Source organism: Anabas testudineus, chromosome 14, assembly GCF_900324465.2.
Source record: "Anabas testudineus chromosome 14, fAnaTes1.2, whole genome shotgun sequence".
Lineage (NCBI taxonomy): Eukaryota > Metazoa > Chordata > Actinopteri > Anabantiformes > Anabantidae > Anabas > Anabas testudineus.
In genome coordinates this window covers 19,641,588-19,667,981 of record NC_046623.1, presented here as the reverse complement: position 1 = coordinate 19,667,981, position 26,394 = coordinate 19,641,588, and the positions used below count along the sequence as shown (strand labels likewise).

At 41.9% G+C, this 26,394-nt stretch overlaps 2 protein-coding genes across 4 annotated transcripts in view; both read left to right on the top strand.

Annotated features, from left to right (window-relative positions):
* Window positions 1–7,899, top strand: part of zgc:77151 (ARID_ARID5 domain-containing protein) — a 32,660-nt gene extending 24,761 nt beyond the window's left edge. Inside the window, exons 9-12 of the mRNA XM_026371068.1 lie at window positions 153–250; window positions 361–544; window positions 923–1,156; window positions 2,138–7,899. Coding sequence (XP_026226853.1) covers window positions 153–250; window positions 361–544; window positions 923–1,156; window positions 2,138–3,319 — 1,698 coding nt within the window. The 3' untranslated portion in view covers window positions 3,320–7,899. The remainder of the gene's footprint in view (window positions 1–152; window positions 251–360; window positions 545–922; window positions 1,157–2,137) is intronic.
* Window positions 7,900–15,940: 8,041 nt separating this feature from the next.
* dbn1 (drebrin 1) overlaps window positions 15,941–26,394 on the top strand; it is a 93,915-nt gene continuing 83,461 nt past the window's right edge. Inside the window, exon 1 of one of the 3 annotated variants that reach the window (XM_026371029.1) lies at window positions 15,941–16,111. In XM_026371029.1, the coding sequence (XP_026226814.1) occupies window positions 16,029–16,111 (83 nt within the window). In that variant the 5' untranslated portion in view covers window positions 15,941–16,028. Of the gene's footprint in view, window positions 16,112–16,913; window positions 17,091–26,394 lie in introns of those variants that run through there. The other 2 variants (XM_026371031.1, XM_026371030.1) reach the window with 2 other exon arrangements.

Genomic DNA, 26,394 nt, shown 5'->3' with positions numbered 1-26,394 from the left:
TCTTCAGTCTGAAGATATTGGTTAGAGACACACCTTTATACTCCAGGTTTGGTTTCAATTTCTCAACTTCCAGATGCATTTTTCATGTTTGTATAGTCGCTGTGTTACCTCTCCAGTTCAGAGTCGATCATCGCCATGTTTGTGTGTCTCAGGTGACATCCGCCCGTCTCTGGAAAGTGGTTTATAATGAGCTGGGAGGATGTCCCGGCAGCACCAGCGCTGCTACCTGCACAAGGAGACACTACGAGAGGTGAGGCAGCCCCATCAGCCCAGCACACGTATGAAGCCTGGAATTGTTGTAGCTAAAGAAAAGACCGTGATGTAAAAATATGTGCATTCCTCATTTGTGTGTTACTTCAGGCTGATGCTTCCCTATGAGGAGCACCTCATATCAGGAGGAGCAGAATTCAAAATACCAGAGACCCCGTTCCCCCCCAAACCTAGAGGTATAAGAGGTAGGAAACCGCTTCCGAGAGGCAGAAAACCAGGACCTAAAGCCAAGGAGAAAAAGACTACAACACCAGGTTCAGCTCCTCCTCAGACTGTGAGTGATGGTTTTAAGTGTTTTATTTTTATCATACAACATGACACAGGTAACAGTTTTCCTTCAGAAATCACCTGTGTTTTTCCAGCTCTGGATTCTCTTGATATCTTCTTCCACATATGGTTCCATAAAACCTGCAGACATTTTGACTGATGTGGAAACCGTTCAGGGGTCAGACTCACAAAATCTACTGAACCCTACACTGAATATACATTCTAGTATAATTGATATACAATTCATATATGTCCCGATAATGGACCAAAATACACAGAGAGAGATACACAAAAGCGTGAAATTAACTCAACTACATAAGACATAAAAAAAAAAACCCAGCAAAGACTTGAAGATGCTCAAACTCGATTTCCTCTCTCTGAGCAGACTGTGAATGTCAATGGCAGCGTGGTGGTGAAAAGAGGCAGAGGACGACCCCCGGGAACACGCAACAAGTCCACGCTGATCGCTCAGGCCAAGATCCTGGCGCAGCAGCAGGCTAAAGCCAAAGCTGCAGCAGCAGCAGCAGCAGCAACAGCAGCAGCAGCCGAGTCTCCCCAGCAGAGTCCTGTGCTCCCAGACAAAGGCAGAGGTGGACCGACTCCCAGCGGCACACACAGGGTAACACCTGAAACTCACATTTCTACCTTTTCTGCACCATCACAGTAAACTAGTGATCCAAGGACATACTGCAAACAGAAACTGCTGATATTATCGTGCTGGTTTTAGTTTACCCCTTTTTAAAATTAGAGGCATGGGTCTGTCCAGACGGGGCTTGAAACTCCACAGACCAGGATCTGGATCGACTTTGGCCTTGTGACTCTCTTATGTTTAAACCTGTACGTTGAACACTTCTAATGACCAGGAAAGGAAAGGCTCCCCCTGCTGGCTACTTCAAGAATGGCTCAGCTATTTAAAATCCATCAGAGACAAAATGATGAACATGAAGTCTGTTTGTGGTCGATAGATGTAGTGAAACGTATCCACGAAATGTATGTAGTTATTAGGTTTCTATCTCTAAAGTTAATAAGTTAAAATGACTTTGGTGGACAAATTCAAAACAAACTTAAAGTAAATGTAAAATCAAGAGTCAGTGATGCATTGTGGGAACTGTAGTGTCTATTTTGCCCAAGAGTCCAAAGTCCATTCTGAATTGTCAAATGATTTAGTTTGTCTAACAGCTGCCAAAGTAAATCCCCATACTCAGTGTAATTAGTTACAAGAAAATAAACAGTACGAAGTCATTAATTAAAAGAAATGAAGCAAAAGCTGTATCTAAAATAATCAAATACACTTATTATCAATTGGGAATCTCAGTAAATGACCATGATGAACAGAATATAGGTGGATGGTGTGAAGTAAAAATACATATGTTTGTGTTGTAACAGTTCACTGGAGCAGTAATATATCTGTTTTAAGTTGGCGTACGGTTTGACTGTGTTAACGTGACCTTTTTTTTTTTTTTTTTTTTTCTTTTGAATGAATACATATTCATTATATACTTTAATTAATTTAATTTCATGTATTTTAACTTACTTAAGTTTTTGCTTGTTTGCACCTTTGTCACCTTCCGTCTTTCTTCTTCTCTCCTCCGGCCTGCAGCCCATCCAGCCTGCCATCCACCCGGTCAACATGCCCCTCACCCCTGACATGTCCCCCATGTCCAGCCCCTTCCTCCCCTTCCAGCCCAAACCAAAGGAGCTGAAGTCGGACCGCGTCGATTTAGTGAATCCAGCTCCAGGCGTGCTCCTCTCCAATCTGCCTCGCCACTTCGTCGGAGGATCTCTGGGTGGCTTCAGCCCCATCAAAGGCGTGTGTCCTCTGGATGTCTTCAGGAACCGGATTAGCCTGCAGAGAGGCCCGGAGAGCCCAGCGCTGACTCCTCAAGACCAGACCCAGCACCATCCGACCATCTACACACTCCAGCCCAAAAGCGGAAGCCCAGATACCCCTCACCCCAACGGGGACCAGCTTCAGCCACAGTCCCACCCGCTCCACCAGCTCCACAACCGCTGTTCGGGGTGTAATGTGGATGATGGAGCCCAGAGAGGAGCCAGTCGGGAAGTCAGGAACCGGCCTCCTCTGCCGCCTCTCAGGGTCCTGCCTCTGAATCTGGACTGCAGCGTTCAGGTGTGCCAGCTGATGAGAACTCGTCGCCTGGACTCGTCTCAATTGCAGACCTTCACCCGCCGACTGTCTGAGGCTCTTTCCCAGGACCTCAGCACCAAGCCCCCCTGCTCTCCGATGACCCCACCCCCTGAGCAGGCGCTGCCGCTCAACCTCAGCAAACGCTTTATGGCTAAGAGACCGAACGTGGAGAGACCAGAGCCGAGTCAGGCAGCGATCAACCCAAACGCAGACCAGCTGCCATCCAAAAAATACAGAACCTGTTCCACGGAACAGGCAGAGGACTTCCCCCTGGGCGGGCGGTCCAACACCGGAGGAGGCGGAGGAGGACAGGAGTTGGAGATGAAGAACCAAGAGGAACCCGCAGACCTGAGTTCTCCTAGCAGGATCAGAGCCTTTCTGCTCGGACTGCCGCCCTTTCAGGTGAAGCTCGAGGAGGATCTGAACGGGACGAGGTTTGGGAAACTTGTTTCTCCTGGCCCGGAGGCTGAAACCCAGAGGATTGTGACAGAGAAAACGGTGGGAGGAGTGGTGGTAAAGCAGGAGGAGGTGGAAAGTGAGAGGAGCAACACATGTCAGAAGCCGGAGCAGGAGGAGAGAGATGCCACGCACTGCTCTGGTCCTGACCCGGCTGTGCAGCAGGCCCTCCAACACTGACACACTGTTTTTAGCATTTTAGGATCATAAACTATCAGGAGCTCTGAGGTGTGCTGGTTTTGGATTTCAGGAAGTTGTGTCCACTGTGGCGTTGGTTTTGGATCCCAGACGAAGACTCAGGTTGGAACCTGTGCACGCGGAGCAGGGATGCTTCTTCCCTCCATCTCTGAGAACAACTTCTCTTTTGTCTCTTCCAGTTTCTTCCAGTTTTTCTTTTTCTCCTGTGGTTTTCCATCGCGTCATGGATTGAACGTTGAAGACTAGTCATGACAATCACAAACCAGTTTCTCTTTCTTCAAGGTAAAACAAGGAAACAGAGGAGTGAGACTGTGACTCTTTTACACACACACTGCCATAACTCTCCATAACACTATTAACTCCACTATTCAATGTTACAGTGAAATATTGAATAAGATTCATTCTACTTAAAATAAAAACACAATATTATGTATATGGGTGATGCTATGCATCAAGACGTCGTCGTTAGCATCCAGAGTGTACTGTAGTTTAGTAGTTCCATTTTTAAATTGTACTCTACTTCTGTAGAGAGATAGTTATTTTCTGATAAAGTGCTTAGATGTTATCTGGAGCTCCGCTCAGTCTTCACATTATAGCTTGTTCCTATAGTCCTGCTCGTTAGCTGAAATTATATAAACTTCTCTTACACGTATGTGCCTTAAGTGACCTGCGATCGGTTTCATCGCTGGCTTCAAATACACTTAAAGAGATACCTTGATGTTGGACCTGTTTAGTTAGCAACACTGCTCAGGAGGGCTGGGTATCTCTGAGGAACTAGTTTCTGTTACTTTAAGAAACGTTGAACAAAAGAAGCCAAAGTTCTCAATGTTCTAAATTTTTAATGTCTTAATATGAACAGCTGTGTAACAACAAAAGTATAAATCAGAAGAAGAACAGTACTAATCTCAGTATTATGGGTTTTTGGTGCTGCTTTTTCTTTTCAGCCCCAGAAAAAAGAAAGTGTTGAGGTGTGATACTCAGCCCTGTGCTTTCCTCGTTAACACCACTGTTCAGGTCGCTGGATAAGAAAAGGGCACAGGAGGAGTGTTGTGTGTCGACATCATCCATGAACATGTAGCCCAGACATTCAGACTACCTCAGGTTCTTTTAAAAACCTTTTTTTTTCCCCACCTGCTTTCCCTCCCAGCATGCATTTAGGTCGACTGCAGGTCAGATCCTGTTTCCACCTGGTATTAAAGGATCAGCCTGTTTTGTTCCTATGTCATTTCTAAATTCCCTGTTCACTCTGTTCAATCTTTGAAACACCTCGTTGATATGTATTTGACTAGTTCAGTATTTGTTTGGATCTGTTGACAGTATATAAATATGAAATGCTTTTAACCTGACATCTGTATCTGGAACCATCACATTAGCCTGTTTGCCATCTCTGCATCTTCTCACTTCTTCTGATCAGATTTCAAGTTAGGGAGATACAGTTGGTTTCAGCTGAAGCGATGTTACTGTATGTGCTCCACCTATTGGACATCCAACTTTTCTAGGTAACACTCTCAATGTGCTTGTATTCAGGTCCTCACGAGTATTAACAAAGAACCTAGAATAAGACGTGGTCTGCAGATACTTTGATTGGTGGTTCTCTTCTAAAGTTAATACTTTATAATGTAAAACTAACTGAGCATGGCACATATTCAGTAATTACTATAGACAGTCTTGTTTTTCTGCACCTGAAGCCATTTTAGAGGTGGCTTTCGATGGACCGAACCAGTCCTGATGCTAAGGTGCTTTAACCGAACTTCAGCTGTAGCGTCACATTTGCAAAAACACAGTGGCATCAATCTTCTCCTCTTCTCCTCCTCCTGACTGTTTCCAGATACAGATGGTGCCTTAATGCCAGGTGAAAATGAAGAAAACATGTTAACCCAGTCTACCGCCCCCTGCTCTCCCCCATATTTGTGCCAACTTACAACTCTGAAACCTGGTGTAGAGGAAAGAATTCAAATGTCAAGGTATCCCTTTAGTGGCCCGTCTGCTTGTTGTTCTGCCACAGATGCTGGTTCAGATTTGCACACTGACTCGACCCTTTTGTTTCTTTTGGTTTTTGCATATTTATATCTGCCATGTTTTTTTTTTATTCTCAGTCTGCCAACGTTATTGCTCTTTTTACCAGAGTAGTGGAATCGACTACGACACCGAAATGAACTGGTGCTGTTTATTCTTAGCTATGTAGCTGTTGTTATGTTTTAACTGGTAAAGCTGCAAATAGTTTTCACCTCAGCAAGTGACTCAGTCGGGATTTTAGTCTCACATGTCTCTGTGCTGAGTTTGAATTAAGACATACCATGACTTGTGAAAATATTTGCAGTTTTTCCCAATTTATCACACTGTTGGTTTTATGTGAGACAGATGTGAACTGTCTCTGAATTAATGCATTATTAGAGGCAGAGGTATACTCAGTAGTAGATTCACCAAATCACATATACTCTGCCAGAGATCAGTCAAACCAAACCTCCTCTGTATCTGTTGAAATCCGAGTATTTCAGGATGTTGTGAGGAATTCTTTTCTGATCATGTTTGCTCTAAGAAATGTCACTTTTCACTGTACCGTTAGTTTTCTATTTGTTGAAGATGAACTCATATTTCCATCAGTGCAGTCAAAGTTAATATATCTAACAAGTGTGATCACCTTACAACAGGATAAATATATATTTTTGTGTCTCAGTCTGCTTCATCCTGTCAGTCAAACCTTTATTTATGAAGACGAGCTGTTTGTGACTATCCTCGGTCCTGCAGCGCATTCGAGCAACAAAGGTCGTGTTGCTTCGGAGGAAAGAGTTCATTCAGCCGAGCTGAGGTGAAAGTGTCTGGATGAGCTGTTCTGCAAGTTGTAAGTGAGAGTTGCCTTAAATCTGAGGGCAATTATGTGTCCATGACATCAGATGCTCTTTTTGAATGAAGACCGTCTCGATGTGCAGTGTTAACTAACTTAACAAAGTGTTTTCAGACCATTTTCAGAGTTTTAGCAGACTTTCATCAGCTTCTGCAGGTTTTGTGTTGAGCTGCTCGGTAGAAAATGATCAGAGCTGTAGCAGCAGCGGCAGCAGTAGTAAGCTCAGTGAGTAGGTTGTGTTAGAGCATACCAGCATCCTGTCTCATCTGTAGTGTTGATCATTTAAAAGGAGCTGAATTCACTTTCTTTGCATTTACCAAGCAGCAGTGGTGGATCTGCAGCATTTTGTTACCCGTTAGTTGCATCAAGTGGAGGATAAATCCAGTGACAGGAATGGACCCCAACTCAGAGTTAAACCATGACATTACAACCAGTCGAGTCGTAAACTCAGTTTATGCGACGTGACGAGGAAGAAGATCATTCTAGATTCTTTGCACAGTCTCTGTTATGTCTGTGTGTATATGAATGTCACTTCTGCCTGGGAACAGCTACAAACACTTATGCTTTCACAAATTCGAATGAACCAGTTCACTTACACTTACATTCTCCATATACGCCTTAACATTCACACTGGGAGATTCCCAGTCAAACCACAGCTCTCCTGAACATTTCCTCTAGTTGGTTTTTTGTGCTGCAGGTTTTTAACAGTTTTTGTTATTTAAGCTTTAGTTTTTAACACTTTGTTTTTTTTTTTCTTTGATAAAGTTCAAGATTGAAATGTTTACCGTTTGTTATGCATGTTCAGATATGCAGATATGTTCTATCCAGTGTTTGCACACTACTCCAGTCGGCCCTGCTCATCCGTCAAAAGTGCTTCAAATTAAGTGCCTGATAGTTAAAAGTGAAAATTGGAGTAAGCAAATCAAAGTACATTAAGCTTGTTAGCCTTCACGTCGCTCACTTGAACAACATCTGCTGTTGTGACGGTTGTGTTGATCTGGTCTTCTCGTCCTGGTACAGGAGAGGGAGGTACGCGTCCCTGCAGACTGGACCGGCAGGACCGGCAGGAACACAGAGTAGCTGTTTCATGCAGTGAGCAACATTCATGAAACTTAAAGGTGCTACATGCAACATTGAAACAGCTCAGGCTTGTTACTGCATTAACTTCAGCAAGACTCTTGGAGCTCCTTTTACTGCACAAACGAAAGCAGAGAAACCAAATTCATTTGGTTTGTCATAAAACTGCTGAGCAACCATTAGGTATTTGAATGATCAAATATATATAACCTGTTTAATGTGTCCATCATGTCCTGAAGATGAGCACTTAGTTAAAATAAAAAATCCTGAAATCAAATCATAAGCTGAGAGTCATTTTCCTAAATTAACTGTCAAAGTCTGGAAAAGGTCTTCTTGACCAGGCGACACGAACGTTTGCGGTTAAACTAATCAACTTCCTAATAAACAGTTGGCTGATGTTAAAATGCAGCATGCGGAACCTTTATCAGCAACTGTTGGACGTTAAGGACCACTGAATGTGTCGGTCACATCTTCCTGTGATTTCACTTTTAATAACGGTTTTCTTTTCTTCCTCCATGTTCTTTTCTGCGTCCTGTGTAAATCGCAGTCAGACGGCAGACAGAGGAGTTTGATTTGTCAGTGTCAGGTACCATTCCATTTTAACACTGTATATTTATAATAAAGTCATCTGTTAATGAGACAGTGTGTCGCTTCCTTTTGGAAAGTTGAAGAAAAAAATCAAAAGATTCTTTTTCTTTATCTCTCTCTTTCCATATATTTCATATATATAAAAGATTATATATCTATAGATCTGTATCTATATATAGATACAGATCTATAGATATACAGAGAGACATATGAATATATACATAATAGAAATAAAATTAAAATAATTTCAGGAAAACTGAGACAGTCTAACTTTTTAAAGACTAAATGTAATTCTGAAAGTTGTTATATTTTAGTAGAATATGAATGAAGTTGCAATCTTCAGACATTATAGCTAATGTAATACTCCTTTTAACATTAAGGGGGTTCTACAAGTTTAAAAAAAGTCATAATGAGAATTAATTTGTAATCTTAACAGCTGTACAGTTGTACTTTTGGAGAAATTATGACAAATAATTGAATTTAAAATCATTAAGTCATAATTGGAATTGAAATTTTATGTGATTCCAGTTCTGTGGTTTTATGAGAAGCCATAAGAAACAAAATTTTAAAATGCGTAATTTTGAGATGAGTTGAGTTTTAATTTAACTATTGAGGATAAAGTTGTATTGTGGCCTTTTGTGACATAATACTTAAAAACTCTTTGTTTTTAAAATCTATTGGAAAACATACATTTAACAACACAAAGTGATTTTATCATGAGCACACGTTTTATCAACTAGATGACTTTTAAACCTATAAACTCCCCTATAAAACTCCAGTAGTTTCAAAGCTGAGCAGCAGATGGAGGCAGAGATCAAACTCAAACATGAATCCTGCAGACTTATGTTTGAAGCTTTTATTTTGGATTATTTCTGATGTTAAAAAATGTTTTTAAATTGTTTTTTTGTGTTTATTACAAGTGTTCTGGAATATTGTGACATTGACCAAATGGAAAAACTGCTAATTAAAAATGCTAAATAACATGAAAGTCTGTTTTTTTTTTTTTTTCTCAGACATTTGGATGCACAGTTGCATGACTGTTAGCTAAAGGAAAACTACACAAATTTTTACTTTATGACAGACATGGCATTCTGAGTTTGAGACAAGGTGTTTTTAAAGCTGCATCCTGGGAAATGTAGGATCAGGTGACCCTTAGTAGAAACAGAAATAATGGTTTGTCAGGTTTTATGTGAATGTCGTTCTCAGTAAACGGTATAACCTCAGCTTTTCAGTGTCACACGTCTTTTTCACTCGCTCCGTCTCTTTGTCTCTTTTTTCACCCACACCGTCTTGTGTGAGAAAACATTCACACCCCAAAGGAAATGAACACATTCCTCAGTCTGCAGCAGAAACACAGTTTCCTCCTCTGTGTGTTACTGTGACGTCAGGATGCAGCCTCTAGGTGAAAAGCTGAAACCATGTGATGAAGATATGTTCCGTTGTTCTGATGTAGCAGAACAGCTGGTCATCAGTAGAATATGATAGAGCGTAGAAACTTGGTATGTGATTAGATTCTGATAGAGGTGTGTGATGATGGTTTCCACGGCTCTGTGGTCCGGGTTACACAGCTCACAGTGGGGCTCCGTCTCATCGCTTTGGTTTGCAAGTCGGGTTTTTCCTGCACTTTTCACCCTTTGAAACTCGCTCATATTTTCTTTTGAGGTCACTCAATGTCGGAGGGTTAATCTGTTAAACATAAAAAGTAAATCAATCCAAACTGGCCCTAATCTGTTGTGTGCAGATGTGTGGCTGTGAATGCAAACTGAGGTCAAGACAAAGGGTTGAAAAGAAAGAACCCAGAGAGGTTACAGATGGACATTGTCTGTGTTTGTCTTCCATCTGTCCACCTGCCGGCCTCCTCCTTCACAGATATGCCAGTCCAGGATCAATACGATCAGTCAATACACGTGTGCCTTGAAGGAGCAGAGTGAATTAGATGATAAAAGAACAGAAACATCCCTGGGTATCTTTTGTACTGATGGAAGCGACAAAGAAGAATCAATACTGAAAATGGAAGAGGTGTTTGTGGTAGTGAAGCTACGGACAAGTAGCTTTCTCTGGTGTTTAGCTCATTGTTTAGTGTCCAGACTGCAGCTTCTGGTTCATTGTCACTTTTAGCTGCAGCTGTTTGAGGAGGAAAGCTCTGATCAGAGACATGTCCGGGGTGTGTTCACTGCTCCTGAACTAACGAATCAGCTGCAGCAGGACTGAGCAGCTGAGTGACTCCACACGTTGTCTCCATGTGCACAGAAAGAACAGCTACAGAAGCTCTGAGTGGTTTCTTCCATAGGGTTAGTTCATACATGTCAGCTGAAAAGGTTTTTTCATAGAGAGACAAAGACATAGACAGACAAACACACACACTCCATCTCCCACAATTGGGTCGGTACTAATTAATTCTCTTTCATCTTTGTGTCTCTGTCTCTTTGTGTCTCTGTGTATTTTTGTGTCTCTGTCTCTGTGTGTCTCTGTTTCTTTGTGTTTCTGTGTATCTTTGTGCCTCTGTCTGTGTGTCTCTGTTTCTTTGTGTCTCTGTGTATCTTTGTGTCTCTGTGTGTCTCTGTCTCTTTGTGTATCTTTGTGTCTCTGTCTCTTTGTGTCTCTGTGTATCTTTGTGTCTCTGTCTCTTTGTGTATCTTTGTGCCTCTGTCTCTTTGTGTCTCTTTGTGCCTCTGTCTCTTTGTGTCTCTGTGTCTCTGTGTGTCTCTGTCTCTTTGTGTATCTTTGTGCCTCTGTCTCTTTGTGTTTCTGTGTCTCTTTGTGTCTCTGTGTATCTGTGTGTCTCTGTCTCTGTGTATCTTTGTGTCTCTGTCTCTTTATGTCTCTGTTTATCTTTTTGTCTCTGTCTCTTTGTGTTTCTGTGTATCTTTGTGTCTCTGTCTCTTTATGTCTCTGTTTATCTTTTTGTCTCTGTCTCTTTGTGTTTCTGTGTATCTTTGTGTCTCTGTCTCTTTGTGTATCTTTGTGTCTCTGTCTCTGTGTATCTTTGTGTCTCTGTCTCTTTGTGTCTCTGTGTATATTTGTGCCTCTGTCTCTTTATGTCTCTGTTTATCTTTTTGTCTCTGTCTCTTTGTGTTTCTGTGTATCTTTGTGTCTCTGTCTCTTTGTGTATCTTTGTGTCTCTGTCTCTGTGTATCTTTGTGTCTCTGTCTCTGTGTATCTTTGTGTCTCTGTCTCTTTGTGTCTCTGTGTATATTTGTGTCTCTGTCTCTATGTGTCTCTATGTGTCTCTGTCTCTTTGTGTATCTTTGTGTCTCTGTCTCTGTGTATCTTTGTGTCTCTGTCTCTTTGTGTATCTTTGTGTCTCTGTCTCTGTGTATCTTTGTGTCTCTGTCTCTTTGTGTCTCTGTGTATCTTTGTGTCTCTGTCTCTTTGAGTGTATTGTAAATCCCTACCAAATATGAGATTTTACTAATAAGATGATATCAGCACATTTGTAGTGTGTACTAAACATAAAATAAAAAAAACAACAACATTAAATGGATATAAAAATAGAGAAAAGGTAAATTGTAGTTAGCTTTTGTTTTGTATATTTGTAGTTTATCTTCACATACATTTATTTTATGTAAGAATGCACTTTTGTGCATTCTTACATAAAATACAGGGGCAGAAATGTTCAAACCAAATGAATCAACAAACAGTTTTAACAAACTAATTTAACGTCTTCTTACAAACACGTGTATGTGGTACCCAGACAAGTTGTGAGGAAAGAAAAAGACACATCGTTGTCACGACTAAGAAAAGTAAAACAGTATATTTAAAGTATAATAAATGAAAACACTATTTACAAAATCTATTTTCTTTAAAAAAAATCTTAAATTACATATCATTGAGATTTACTACACTGTCAGAAATTTAACTAAATTACTTCTTGAGTCTGTAACTGATTCAGTATACTGTGGAATATTTTACATGTGTTACTAAGAAATGTACAACTTCACATGACACTCTCAGTCTGATTAGTAATAATGGGAATTAATTAAGATGGTTTTTATTCTTGTTCTTGTAAACCGGTTATTCTTCCAGCGTCTGTCTCTGTAACAGATTTGAATTTACGTCTTGCTTCGTTGTTACAAAACAATAAATAAAACGTTTGCTTCCTTAATTTCAAGGTAAGACTGGGGAAACTTTTTCAGATGACAGCAAATGTGTAAAACAACAAGAAGGAAAGCTGTATTACACAAAGTGAGATTCAGCAGGTTCACCAATGCTCCATCGCCCCTCCACTATTATCCTCTGGCCCCAGCACTGAACTCTGAGAGCGAAGGGAAGGTATGTGGGCCCAGTGCCAGCTGAGCCTGGGAGAAAGAACACAGCAGCTGCCGAGTGGGGTTCAATCGGAGGTAGGCAGGTTGCCACGACAACCGACCAGCGCTGCCAAGCGGGGAAAACCTCATAAATGTCAACTTTTCCTGGAAATTAGATAAAAGAAGCCAATTTTCTGCCCCTTGTCTAATCGACAGTCTACAAAAACCTACGAGAGGCTTCGACAGGAATTCTTGACATTTGGAAATGATTTAAAATGTATTTTCATAAACCTGTAAATGCACAAATCTGACTGGTTTTGTTCAGATAATTTAACAGAAATTTTATAAAAGTGGGAAAAAAAGAAGACAACGGTAAAAATAACTTACACGATCGTGTGTTGATGCTGAGAGATTTAATGGATGCTGTTTCCTTCGTATATGTAGCCTACATCATGTTTTAGTGTCTAATAAACCTTTTATGTGCTCATATTGTCTGTAAAATCATCTAAACCATCTTTTAGCAACAAACTAATTCTAAATTTCTGCCAGAGCACATCTTGAAGCCTCAGGTACTGATGGGTCCCATGGATTTGGTTCGAGTGACCACAATTAAATTTTCTCATATGCTCACATAATTGCCTTTTTTAAGTAGACCTTTAAATTAATAACAGGCATTAGCGAACACACCGGATCACATAACTCATGTTTGCTGATGATGGTCAGCCTTTTATTAAAAAGCTCTAATGTTCCATTGATGTCTGCATCAAATTTATAATCAGTTTGACGCTAGAAAATCTGCTTTTCTTTCAGATGGTAGTGCACACACACACATCTCTGTCCATGTGTTTATAGTGCAGATGTTCTGTGTGTTACACATTCACATGTGACATTTGACACTTTTATCCAAAGTGACTTCCAGTAAAAGGCAGTACTGTGGCGGTAGTCCACAGCTGGTATTCAAACCCCAGTATAAGGCTCCCATGAATTTTGTCTGGGCCGTTATCATTCATTGTATTTCTTTAAACATTATTTTTATATATATATATATATATATATATATATATATATATATATATATATATATATATATATAAACTACAAAATATGTATATACTGTAGTTTTCTTTTTTTCATTCCATGACAGGAGTTATTAAGATAATAATGACGACATGCCTGGGCTAATCAGACACCAAAAAGTCACATCAATCACAAACAATCTAATGCCACTTGAGCTGTATTCAGGAAAATTGAGGTTTTCTGAACTCTGAGTGCAGAGCTCGACATCCGGTTCTCGTTAATTGCCCCTGATGCAGCTCGTTATGATCAGTTGAGCGCTGTGTTGTTGCCACCTGTGTCAGTGATCTGGTTTCTGACATTAGGCAAGCTGGGGAGATGTCCATGCACAGATATATGTGTCATATTTTCAGCTCAAGTCAGTACAAAAGCTTTTAGTTTTTGTCTTTATTCATCAGTTGGGAAGTTCTTGCAGCCATACACAACATTTCTGGCAAGGAAAAGAGTGAGTATTTACATTTACATTGATTCATTTAGCAGATGCTTTTATTCAAATTGACTTACAAGTGAGGAACAAGCAAACAAAATCTAAGTCAAGGAGAAACAACATCAAAGCAAAGTGCTGTTAAAGAAGGGTTTCTGTTTCAAGAGATGTAAGAACAGAAGAGCAGAAAAGTGCAAAGGAAGATGATGAATGAGTTCTGTCTTCAGCAGTTTTTTAAATATTAAAGTGATGTGGCTGAGCGTGCAGAGATAGGCAGCTCATTCCACCATCGTGGGATCACTGAGCCGAACAGTTTTCCTTGGTGTCAACTGTGTGGTGCTGGTACCACCAGACGACGTTCAGACGACCTGAATGATTGAACTGAGATCAGTTGGAGCTGTGGAGTTGACCACTCTGTAGGCAAGAGACAGAGCTTTGAACTTGATCCTTGCAGCCACAGGAAGCCAGTGCAAAGCTCTGAAGAGCGGTGTGGCATGAGACCTTTTTGGTTGATTGAAAATGAGGCGTGCTGCCACATTTTGGATCATCTGGACGGGTTTGGTCGTGGATGCCGGTAACCCCATTTCTGAACTTACTGTGTTTTCTTTATTGTGCTTATAAAACCCCACAGAATTGATCATTGATTTTCTGTGTTCATCTCTAAAAAGCCCTGAAAAACTTGTTTTAGCTTTGTAACTTTTGTGGGTTGTTCTCCACATGGGATGGCTGTGGATCAGGAGGTAGAGTGGTCGCCTACTCGGTGGACAGCTCTCGTGTGTGTGTGTGTGTGTGTGTGTGTGTGTGTGTGTGTGTGTGTGTGTGTGTGTGTGTGTGTGTGTGTGTGTAAAAGCACTGTGGATACCAATCAAGTAAAAAAGTTATTAACAGTAGACTACTTACAATTAATTATTGTCTCTTCTTTCTGCTGTAAAGAACTTTGTAACATCAGTTTTCAAAAGTGCAAAATTTTTAACTCTACCACAAAAGGTGACGCGTTTCACCTCACCTGTAACATTCACGCATCTATCGCCATATTCACATGTCGGCCATTACTCTCTGACGTTACGTTCAGGTGTGAGACGTTTATCAAGAGGATGATGTTGCAACAGATAATGGCTCATATACTGACACTTGGTTGGTTGAAGAGACGGTAACGTTACTTTGAGCTTGATAACATCCTGTGTTTTACTCCCAGGCTTAGATAAAGGTTTAAGAATGAATTTATGTCTTTCCCGTCATATCGTGTACAGCATCTGATCTGAAATAGACTGGCGACCTGTCTGGGGAGTAACCCCACCTTAAACTGTGACCTGACATCCCTTCAGATATTTACGATCCACTGTCTTCTGAAGCTTCAGCAATCTTTATTTAGCTTATTGCTGTGTGATCCTGTGTGGATCAAATAACCCTGATAACACCAACTGAATCGAAGGCTATGACATAAGCCAGTATACAAGAATTAAACATCTTCAGTGTGCCTGATCCATCTGCAACACTAGTTATCAATAAAGTTGGTTGGTTAGCAGCAATCACTGCTGAACAGACACCGTATATTTCTGACCATACCTGAACCTCATGCAGTGTGATGGTGTAGAGCAGGAACCACGGATTCTGGGCCACAACCAAAGGTATCGCCACATTTGGTGATCTTTCATCTAATCTTTCTTTGAGAAATGCTGATGTTTTGTCAGACTTGTAGGACTAACAACCTAGCTCTACACACATCCAAACATATTTTCTTAAGGCTTAAAATACACACATCACTATGAGGTTTTTACAGTTGTTCTCAATAAAGACACGAAAGATCAGAATGTGTTTATTATTTTAGGCACATTATATTTGTTAATACATTTGACTAAAAATGAAGATCAAATCACATTTTATGACAAATTAATGCAGAAAACCACAAAATTCCAAAAGGTTCACAAACTTTTCTTGCCACTGTATAGTATATATATTTACTCCAGTTACTGGTGTTTTACATTTGTACCTTATTTACTGTCACTAGACAACTATGGCAGGGAACTACGGAGTCGGCAGGTAAAAGGTGAAATGATGTTACAGGTTTTTAATGTCTGAATAGTTTCCCCTGAACTGTGTGATTTTAGTGAATTAATTAATTTAGTGAATTAATCTGAATATTTTTTAGTAATGTTGGAGTCTTCATTCTCTGTGCTGTCACCAAGAACCGAATCTATAACACTGTAAAGAGCTTCACTAACAGTGTTGTTCTTCTCTTGGCCCCATCAGCCTGTTCACTGAGGAATCCTCCGGCACTAGGACCTCTCCGACGCAGGACTCGTCTCTTTGTCTCCACCAGTCACAGCCTCCTCTTCTTCCTCCTCCTCCTCCTCCTCCTCCTCCCGGTCCTCTCTCTGGTCTCATTCCGCGTCTCTCTCCATCAGCAGCGGTCTGGATGCTTGCAGGGACAGAAACATGGCTGTGAATCTCGGTAAGAACAGATTGGCCCTGCTGACCGCCTACCAGGACGTCATCGACGAGACCTCGGACACCGACTGGTGAGTCCTGCGGCCGGATGGCCGTCCCGCTCGGTCCTCCGGTCCGTTCCTTCTCGTCTCTTCTCGTTTCTGCGTCGCTTCTCTCTCGGGTTTGGTTTGTTGGTGCACGCTGAGGATGCGCAGGACAGGACCGGGGCGCCCCGGACATCACCAAACTACAGACATACAGGCCGTGCTTTAAACTCTGAGCAGATCACACACACACACACACAGACACACACACACACACACACAGCTTTTCGTATTTCACCGCATTAAGCAGCTGCTGAAAGTGAGTTTGTTCGTTGGATCCCTGCAGAGCTGCGAGCTTTGTTTCCTCGGTTTCTCTTGTGGGCTCAGTCGGGACCAGGTTTACTCTTTTGCCAGCTGGAAGCAATTTCAGGCTTTTATGCAATGCGGTGCAGCAGTGCGTGTGGATGTGCGTGTGCACGATGTGAGAGAGCGAGCGACGCTTCAGCTGTGCTAAACGGGCCTGGTCCAGAGATCCTGATGCGCCCCTGCATCCCCAAACGAGGGCGGAGAGGAGAGGGGCGAGGCCGGGGAAGGGGAAGGGGGAGGGGAGGGGCAGGGGGCGCTCGTCACCCCCACCCCACCCCCACCCTCTGTGGCCTTTTCCCACTTGCAGATGGTGCAAGAGTCTGTAATGACACATGTGCTGGAGGAATGAAAGATTTGAACAAGGTCAACAAGTAGAGAAGCCAGTGAAGAGGAAACTGTGCTCACACCACACATGGGGAGGTTCTGTCCAATGTTCAATCAGTAACTGAACTCTGGGCTAGTTTCTTATTTGTCCTTGAGCTTTTGGCATCAAACACGGCCAACCAGGAAATCCCGAAGCCAGCCAGGCTTTCCCAGCAGGAGCAGAGCTGCAGAACCACTGTTACAGGTGGTGTCACGGTGTTTAACGGGACCTTTTCTGTTGGTGGGACAGAAAGTGAATAGTGAGGCATCGACTTTCTGCGTGAAGCAGGTAAACCAGGTAAAGGGCGTTAGAGGAGGTCACGTTTGACTTGTAGCACGACTGTAGGTTTAGAGTTAAACTGTAACTGTCCTTGATCACGATAAGACGGCAGCGTAAACAGTTGAGTGATGTCGACGGCTTTTCCTCATTCAATTAAAAAATGAAGCCACATTTAAAATCTGTGAAGAGTGACCTCTAAATTCACAATCACTAGAGGTCATGCTGCGTTTTAGCTCAGATTACACATCTTGCTTCCAGCTCTTTGCAGTAGTCAACGTCCTAACTCTGAAATGTGAACCTGGACCATCTGTTGTCATTAGTCCCATTGAGGACAGACCGCCTAAAATACACATGCAGCGATTCTGCTTTCAGTTCGTGGTTTCAGTGGCGATTTTGGTTCCACATTTTGTCTCTGGTTGAAACTCGGTGTGGATGTTCCTGTGTCAATAAATAACATTACAATGGAGAATAATGACCAAGAGTGTCACTGGAATCCTCCGTCTCCATTTACTGACGTTTGGTCACAAACACCATTCCCTGATTTAGTTGTTTCCAACGTCACATCTAGTCCAGAAGTAATAAATGCTGAGTGCTGCAGCACATTTCAGAATTGGAATAAATTACAAGTGAAACTGTTAGCTGATGAACAGAAAATCGTTTGCAGCGATTTGGATTTGAACTATTATTCAGTTATCTAAACGGCCAAACAGCATCTGGTTCCAGCTTCTCAGTGGTTAGGATTGGCTGCCTGACGGAATCTGTTCAGTTGATGATGAATATAACTGTTAATGCAGCCCTCCAAACAATTACCTGTCCAGATCCCAGGATCTGGTCTAGCTGGACTGCGATTTTAATGTTGATGTTCAATGATGACATTATAGAATGATTTGGGGATGGAAACAAATTGAATTACACCAGGAGACAATATCAAAATGTGGTAGTGATCTGTCTGCTAGAGGCAGTATACTGTATCCAGACATGTTCACAGTATAGACATGTAACAACTTATTTAATAGCTCATAGAGAGGAGTTTAAACACGTACAAAACATAGTTTAATGAGCCCTACCTGAAAAATATACCATTTTCTATTTAATTCATTTTATTTTTACAGCATCAAATCACAACTAAAGCCATCTCAAATCCCAGCCCCTCCAGAATATAACTGAATATTTAATTAATTAAAATAATTCAATAAAACAGAAACACAGTCAAGACTTGGTGCAGTGTTTGCTTTGTACTGTAGTACAAGTGTTTATTAATCAGAAATGATCAAGATTCAATCCACAAGGAAGCATTTGACTCTTAAAGGCTGCTCGCTCACACATGTAGCACATAGCAGGAGATTGTCCAGGAGGCTCTACAGAGGACATATAACACGCCGCATGTGTGTTTTGTTTACAGCACATTGAAGTAGATGTGACTCCGCTTTCCTGAAGGAGAGAAGCGTGATACAGCAGCAGTATGGTACTGCATATACTTCTTTTACTTTGAGCATATCGACATAGAGGAAACGCCGAACGCAGAACCAATGATTTGGACATCTCTGTTTTCCCGTGCAGCTTCCCCTGTCTGGAGGAGTTTATGGTTTCAGTGCAAAAAGTCCCAGTTTATGTAAAACCTCCCATTAGGTTTAGTCACATTGTTTTTTCCAGGATGTAGGCTTCTGAAACACCTCTAATGAAAACCATCACTGTTCTTGGGCATGTCTGATTCATACAGTCTGACACGGAGCTCTCCAGGGACGCACATACGTCACCGGTAAAAGCTTGTTAAGTTGTTGATCTTCTTTCCACTCACTAGTCTCACATTTACATTTTCAGCTTCTGATTTCGCGTGGCGTCATAGCACGTTCGAACCAGTCACTGTTCACGTGAGCGCTGTCAGGTTAATGTTTGCTTATTCTGGTGGAGAGATGATGCGGACGGCTTCGGGCCTGCCCTCGTTTTTCACACTTGATGAGATTTGAACAAAGACAGACTCCCAAACGCTGCTGACCCCAAACAACACAGGACAGCGCCCTGAACACCCTCCACCCTCTCTGACCTAATCTGCACTGTCCTTATCTCTGAGAGAAGATGTCTCTGTTTATTAATAGATGTTTAATCCTGATCTCGCTCATTGACCGTCATGAGGTACAGATTTATTAAAAACTAAATAAGTGCAGAACTAGTCTGGTCCCAGTCTTGCAGGATTAAATCATCCACGTCTCTGGTTTGTGCAGTGATTCAAACAGGTTGGGTGATTTTACATTTAGCTTTTATCCAAAGCCACTTACAAGTGAGATACAAGGTACAATAACAGGCAGGGTAAGTGTAAGGAGGTCTTGCCTAGGGACCTCTACTGGAGGTCGGTCACAAAGAAATAAACAAGTGATTGATCAGGTGAAAACTAAGCAACAACAATGGCAAATGTGAGGGCAATTTTCCACTATTTTCTTATTTTCATAGACCAAATGATTATTCACAGAAATCTTCCTAGAAAATGTGTCAGTAGTTAAGTTGCAGCCCCCAATATAACCCTGCTGATTCAGCCATCAGACTAGTTCAATAAACCCGTCACAAAATAGATTGAACAATACAGGAAACTAATCAGATTGGAATTTGAACCTTGTCTTTTGTTATTGGCTGTGTGATTTGCACACAGCTCCAGTACTGCAGTCGGCCTAAAACCTGGAATAGTAGTAAACTGGTTTGGGTTAACTGAAATTGAGGAGTAAAATTGCCACTGTTAATTGTTTCCCGTCACGTGGAGAAAACCACTGGTAAAAGCAATAAATTCAACATACTCGTAATTATTTTTTCCTCTGTGTTTTCTGCAGCCACTTTATTTCCAGTGTAATAGTTTGATTTCTGTGTTCTGTTGTCTTTACAGCAGCACCGGAAACTATTAGGTAGATGTTGCTTCATGAAACACAAAGCTGCTGAGATTTTATTCACTAACTAACCGACGTCCTCACATAGTACACGTCCCCTGTGAACAGGCCTTATTGCTGCTTCACTCATTCACACATCCACAGCTCTGCTATCCTGCCACTGTTCCGCTTGTTACTCAAACTCTGCGCTCTGCCTGGTTCTGTACATCGCCTGCAGTGAACACGGACATGGCCGCGACAACCAACTCGACCCTCGACACGACATTGGCTGTGAGTGGTTGAGAACAGGCTGCCAAAATGGTAGCAATAACAAGCAGGAAGGATCCAAATGACAGATGAGTCGGGCTGTTGCATTTGAGCCGGAGAGAAAGAAGAGGGGGGGCTCTGTCTTATCAGTGGATAAGAAAAAAAAGATCCTGACAAGAATTCAGTTTTTTCCTCTACCTGAATCCATTTCTTAGACAAGAGAGAAGAGAAAAAGAGAGAAATCAGCCAAATGAGTTGAAGTAAAGCCTGTTTTTATTGTGTTCATTGGTGACAGATGGTGAGGTTAGTTGGTCCATCACTCCATCTAACATGACAAACCAAGACGACAAAGAACTAGAGACGACGTAGAGCGGCTGATGCGTCTCGTTCCGTCTGCTGACTGTTAGCGGGCTGGATAAGAGACCTATTAAGATGGGACTGATTTCCCAGCCGTCACTGATTTCATCAATTCTTCATTTGGTGCCTGAAGCTCTTGAACCCCAAATGTTCGAAGTGAGTCAGAGTTCTCCAATATCAAACAATCTGCTGAGCTCTCTGTGGCTGTTGTCATATGACCCTTTGACCCCCTGCAGCGGTTTGTGGAAGCCATTACCTGACAAGTCCCCTCTGCCAGGCTGACAAAATAAGAAAAAAATGGTAAGAGGAGCTGGTGGTGGTGGTGGTGGTGGGGGGGGGGTTGTAGAGCTGAGACACGTTTCATTAATTGAAGCCCTTGGATCTGAGACTATAACTAATCTTTGAACTGCTATCATATCTGTGCTGTTTCTTGTCTTGTCTACCTTTCTGGTCTTACTGAAGTCTGGAGACAAGATCACCGCCCAATAAAGCACTGAAGAGTTGGTTAAGATGAACGCTTCGTACTTCATTCTTCTGGTTGGTTCAGATTCTGAAGGGATCGTTCAATCTGCACGATCTTTAAAACACCATGAGGGACTTGGAGACTCTGTAGATATTTTCACCTCTTCCTTGTTGAGCCTGGTGGTTCATTTGGGCAGATCTTGGCACAGTAGTCCCACTTGACAGCCAAAGAAAACTTCACAGGATGTGTTTTTTTTTTTTTTAAGTGCAAAGGAACATGATCTGTTTTCTGTTTTCAGCAGTTTTTGTTAAGATTGCTAGTGAGGTGGCTGAGCGTGCAGAGATAGGCAGCTCATTCCACCATCGTGGGATCACTGAGCTGAACAGTTTTCCTTGGTGTCAACTGTGTGGTGCTGGTACCACCAGACGACGTTCCCTGGTCGAGTGCAGTGGACTGGAGGGGATGTAGACCTGAACGATTTGAACTGAGATGAGATGGAGCTGTGGAGTTGACCACTCTGTAGGCAAGAGACGGAGCTTTGAACTTGATCCTCCGTCAGATAGGGTCTGATCTTTCTGATATTGTGGAGGGCATATCTACACGACCTAGAGACTGTGGCGAGGTGTTCCGTGAAGGTCAGCTGATCATCAATGATGACCCCCAGGTTTCTGGCTGACTCAGTAGGGACAATCACCGCAGATCCAATGTTAATGCTGATGTTGTGTGGAGTTGAAGGTCTGGCAGGGAAGACTAGAAGTTCAGTCTTGGGAATGTTGAGTTGAAAGTGTCTTTTTCTCATCCAGGCAGAACTTTCCAACTGTGAGTATTAACACTACAAGACTCAGTGTGATGAACTTTAACCTCTGTAGCCTCATTTTGTCACAGACTTGTTTAACTGATCAATCATGGACAATATGCAATAACACGGCGTGGTTAGTGTGGTTTTATGATATCTTTCTGGGATGGAAAGTGTTCCACTAAGTAGTAGTAGTAGTAGTAGTAGTAGTAGTAGTAGTAGTAGTAGTAGTAGTAGTAGTAGTAGTAGTAGTGAGGCCTTCCTCGTGGCTCTTCTTCGTGGCTCTTCCTCGTGACTCTTCTTTGTGGTTCTTCCTCGTGGCTCTTCCTCGTTGCTCTTCCTCGTGGCCCCTTTCTCCTGCTCATTTCTCTTCAGGTCGCTTACAGATTTCTTTCCTTTTCCCATTCCTCCAACTGTGGACGTTTTTATTTAAGAAACTTGGCTAATGATCTTATCTAGAGTGAGACATGATGACCGCTGCTCTGGAACCAGATTAAATAATTAAAGTAGGAATGCTGGGTAAATGTAAAAGTGAAAGAAATGCGCAGCAAATAAATCTGAGTGGATCTTTGTGCTGCTGTCGTCCGAGTTGTGTTGTGAGGAATGTGTCGACATGCAGCTTCTGATGAAGGATTTCCTTACAAAGTGTGGTTTCTGTGAATGTCTCTAAAACTCTTTCTCTACATGTGGATAAACCTCGCTGTGCCACTTTCTACTGGGGCCCTAATTCTCTCACATCTCAAATTATTTTTTGTGACACCTTCCTCTGCACTCTTTCATTTAAAATAAATTTTCCAACATTCTCCTCAACAACCTGCCTCAGCTGGTGACTCACCACAGCTCCACAAATGGTCGTAACCTTCAGTAAATGTCTCTGAGAAAAGTGAGATTGTGGGTTGGATGGTGCCGTGTAGGGCAGAGGTCAGCGCCATGATGAGGAATGAGAAGGGTGACATTACCCTGCAGTCCACATGATGAAACCATCAAATGAAAAGCAGACATGCCTCAGGCTTAAAGATTTCTTTTGATATTTTGAAATATGGAGGATTGAGTTACAGTAACGACACTGTAAAATACCTAATTGGTATTATTGGCACCCCACACTGACACCTGTAAGTTTAGATTAATGGAGTCTGTGTTGGTTGAAAAAAGCTTTTGACCATGTATCACTGGGAAGGAGGTCAGATCAATGTTTCCAAGGTCAGAAATACAATTTAACTCCACATAAGAGCTGTGCATGCAGCAAAAACGGCGGATGCATTTTCTCTGTGAATAAATCGAGCGCATATATATATATTCCAATTTTGGACTTGGAAAATCGGTTTATGTTATAGAACTGAAGATAGAGATTTTTGCAGCAAATATTTCTGACTCCTCTGCCTCTGTTGTGTGAAGCAAGGATGGAAATAAACCAGAAAACTACTGAATCGTCCTCTTACAAAAAGTTTAGGACCCTTTTCATTCTTGAAATAGGCTAAATGTAATTATTAAACTCTTAATTATTTATTAAACCCGCTCATGTAGAGACCGTAGATAAACAGGCCCAGGGCTACTTTGGGCTACAGAACTGGTCTGGTCCTGGACCTGCTGCTGTTCTTGACCTGAGTCACTTGGCTGCTCAGATGATGAATTCAATGCACCGTATCAAAATACCTGACCTGAGGCAGACTCGGTGGGAACAAATAACTGAGGTTTTCTGTTTTAGACTCTGTACAGATTCAGCAGGGAGCTTCTACAGCTGCTGACTGGACTGAAAATTAATTTTCATCCTTTTGTGATTTTTCAAAGTATTGTGTTTCTGGAACGAACCAAGGAGGGTCTGTGTTCACATTAAACTTGGCTCTCATGTAAGATCTCCCATAAGGTTGATTTGCATTGTGCTGCGTCTGTGTTAACCTAAAAGTCAGGATATATAGTATGTTTTTATATTTAAACACTGTTGATCAAGGTGTAAGTTACTGCACTCAACCAAAAAAAGAGCCTAAATCCACTGTTTTGTTACATGAACAATGCTAAGCCCACTTTCTAAAATCACAGAGTCAGTGAAGTGAAATGAAATGCTGCCAGGCCGACTATCATGCTGTCATTTCGCTGCTGCAGTCAAAGGTTTTGAGTTCAACAAGCGAGCGCTGGATTACGAGAACGAGTCTGCAGTTGTAACCTCGAAGCTTTCTTAGTGTTTTTTTTCTTCGGTGCTCTCTGCCCTTGCAGTTTCATAGCAGGAGGGAGAGAAGAAGAAGAACAGGGAGATTAAATTGGCCAGAAAAGAGAAGGCAGGCAGAATTTATTTTTATCTTTTCTTTCACACATAGAACACATTTAAACTCCAACTAAAGTTCCAGAGCCCCTCGCTGTCTGCAGAAAGGAAGCTGTTCTCTGTGACTTTGTGCAGATGTAATAAATCATTTGACCTCTTTCCAAACATGTTCACGACCAGATGATTGGCAAATCATCTTCAGATTCAAACATAAATGTTGAAATATAGTCGTGGAAATGCTGCTGAACTGTAGCCACATGTAAATTTCCAAAAATGCAATTCACACACAGAGCTACAGACTGAACTCAGTACAAATGGTTTCTGAAGAGAAACTCTTCCATCTGTTGGATTCAGTTTCAACACTGACACAAAAACAGAACTTTATGACCATTAAATACCCAAAATGGGTGTTTCACTTTGGTGTGTCCATGTGAAGTTATACTGATCCTGATTGTTGCAGAGCAACAAGCAAATGTTTTTCTTTTTGATTAAAAAAATAAAATCACTGTACAGGTCTGATTTGAGATGAACAGTCTGTTCATGTTAATCCAGTCATCTGCCAAGGGCAGTACACTACACACAATATTATGAACTCACACTTGAACACATACAGTACAAACTTCCAGGCTGAGGTCTAACATTAGTTTACAGCTAACCTAAGTCTCTGAGCTCAGTTTTGTTTGTGATTTAACTCTAGACACAATCTCCTGATGCAGACACCTAAGAGCAAATGTTTAGACAATCACTTGACCTGCTACCTGCTCAAACCCCCGAACATCATCAGCACTTATTAGAAAAGAAAAATGTCCTCCTGATTTGGTGGACAGTTTTCTTTCTAATAGAGTCTGACAATCAGATGCAGAGTCCAGCATCAGTCATGTTTAGTTGAGTGTTCTTGAAATGATGATATGGGTCTCAGGCTGACTCATCCACAGCCCTGACAGTCCACACTGGGAAAAGAAGAGAAAATTGTGGGATGACTTTGTGAGGTGATGGAAAGCTGTGATTACAAGTGTTTTTTAGGTGCTTTAAATTACTCAAGAGTGTGTGACTCTCCTGAACGCATGTGAATTGTAAGACTGAAGGTTATACAAGCCTGGTTCTGTTTGCTCTATTTGACTCAAGGCTGTTAGCGAATAAAAGACTGAAACAAACTGGAAAAGACAGAAACATGCTCGTATGCATGTCTGCTTGAATTTTCACCTGCTGATCTTTTCCAGTTCTCTTAACCTGCGCTTGTATCGACCTTATTGTGATTACATAAGCTGTTTTTAGACTTCCAGCACAGCCCAGAACCTGGAACATGTGAGAACTCAAAGGTCTGTGTCAGTTGGACATTTGGCGTTAAGCGGACATTACTGTGCCGCCCCCCTAGGACAAAGTCTGGGTAATGTGTCTGAGCCCATGTGTAATAGAGCAGGTAATTGTCCAGAGGGAGCGAGTGGGTGTCTGGAGGACGTTTCTACCGTGTCCGACCTCAGTGGGCCCTATACAAAACACTGCGATTGCTGCAGCGTACGTTTTGTCTCGTCCTACCTCCTGCATGCTCTGCAGACACAACCCCCTTACGTAAAATCAAATGCACTACTTCCTGCAGTTGAGCAGTTGAGGGAAACTCTAGACAATGTCTAGACGTGATTCTCTGAACGTAAAGGCTTTTTAAATCAGTTAACCTCTGGACTGCTGTATTGGGGGACGTTCACCTCAACAAAACGGGTAAACATGTCTCCATCGGCACAGAGCCTAGAATTCTGCTTGGACTTCATCCATCTTCTCTATATCCTTCCATTTTCGCTGCGCCTCTCTCTCATCTCGATTTCTACTTTCCCTGTGACTGACGGAGTCGTCCAACTCCCCCTCACTTTAGATTTTTGTCCACACCCTCCTTTATTTCTGCCTTTCAGGGAACTGGCTGAAAGATAAATCTATATTTTTTGGAAGCATTTTGTTACACCCTCTCTCGACTGACTTTGGAACTCGTCTGTTCCTTTCGACCTCAGTGTAAACAAATGGAAGGAGGGACAGAGGCCAGAGGTTTGTCTTCAGCGGACGTCTGAGTCACAGCAACACGTGTTGGGACTGTGAGGAAGGGAGAGACAGAGGCAGAATGAGAGAGAGAGAGATACTTATAAGTACATTTATTGTTCTGTGTTGTCGGTGTGAGAGTTTTGAGTGTGATCAGACGGCTCTGTCACTGTCCAGCTGTGTTGTCCTGTCTGGACCTTTGTCTCAAGGACAAAACGTCTGTACAATTGCAGTTTAGATGTGTACATTAGTCGATGCCCTGATGCGCTAAAAGAGTGTCAGAACTGAATTGTTGCTCTCAGAGT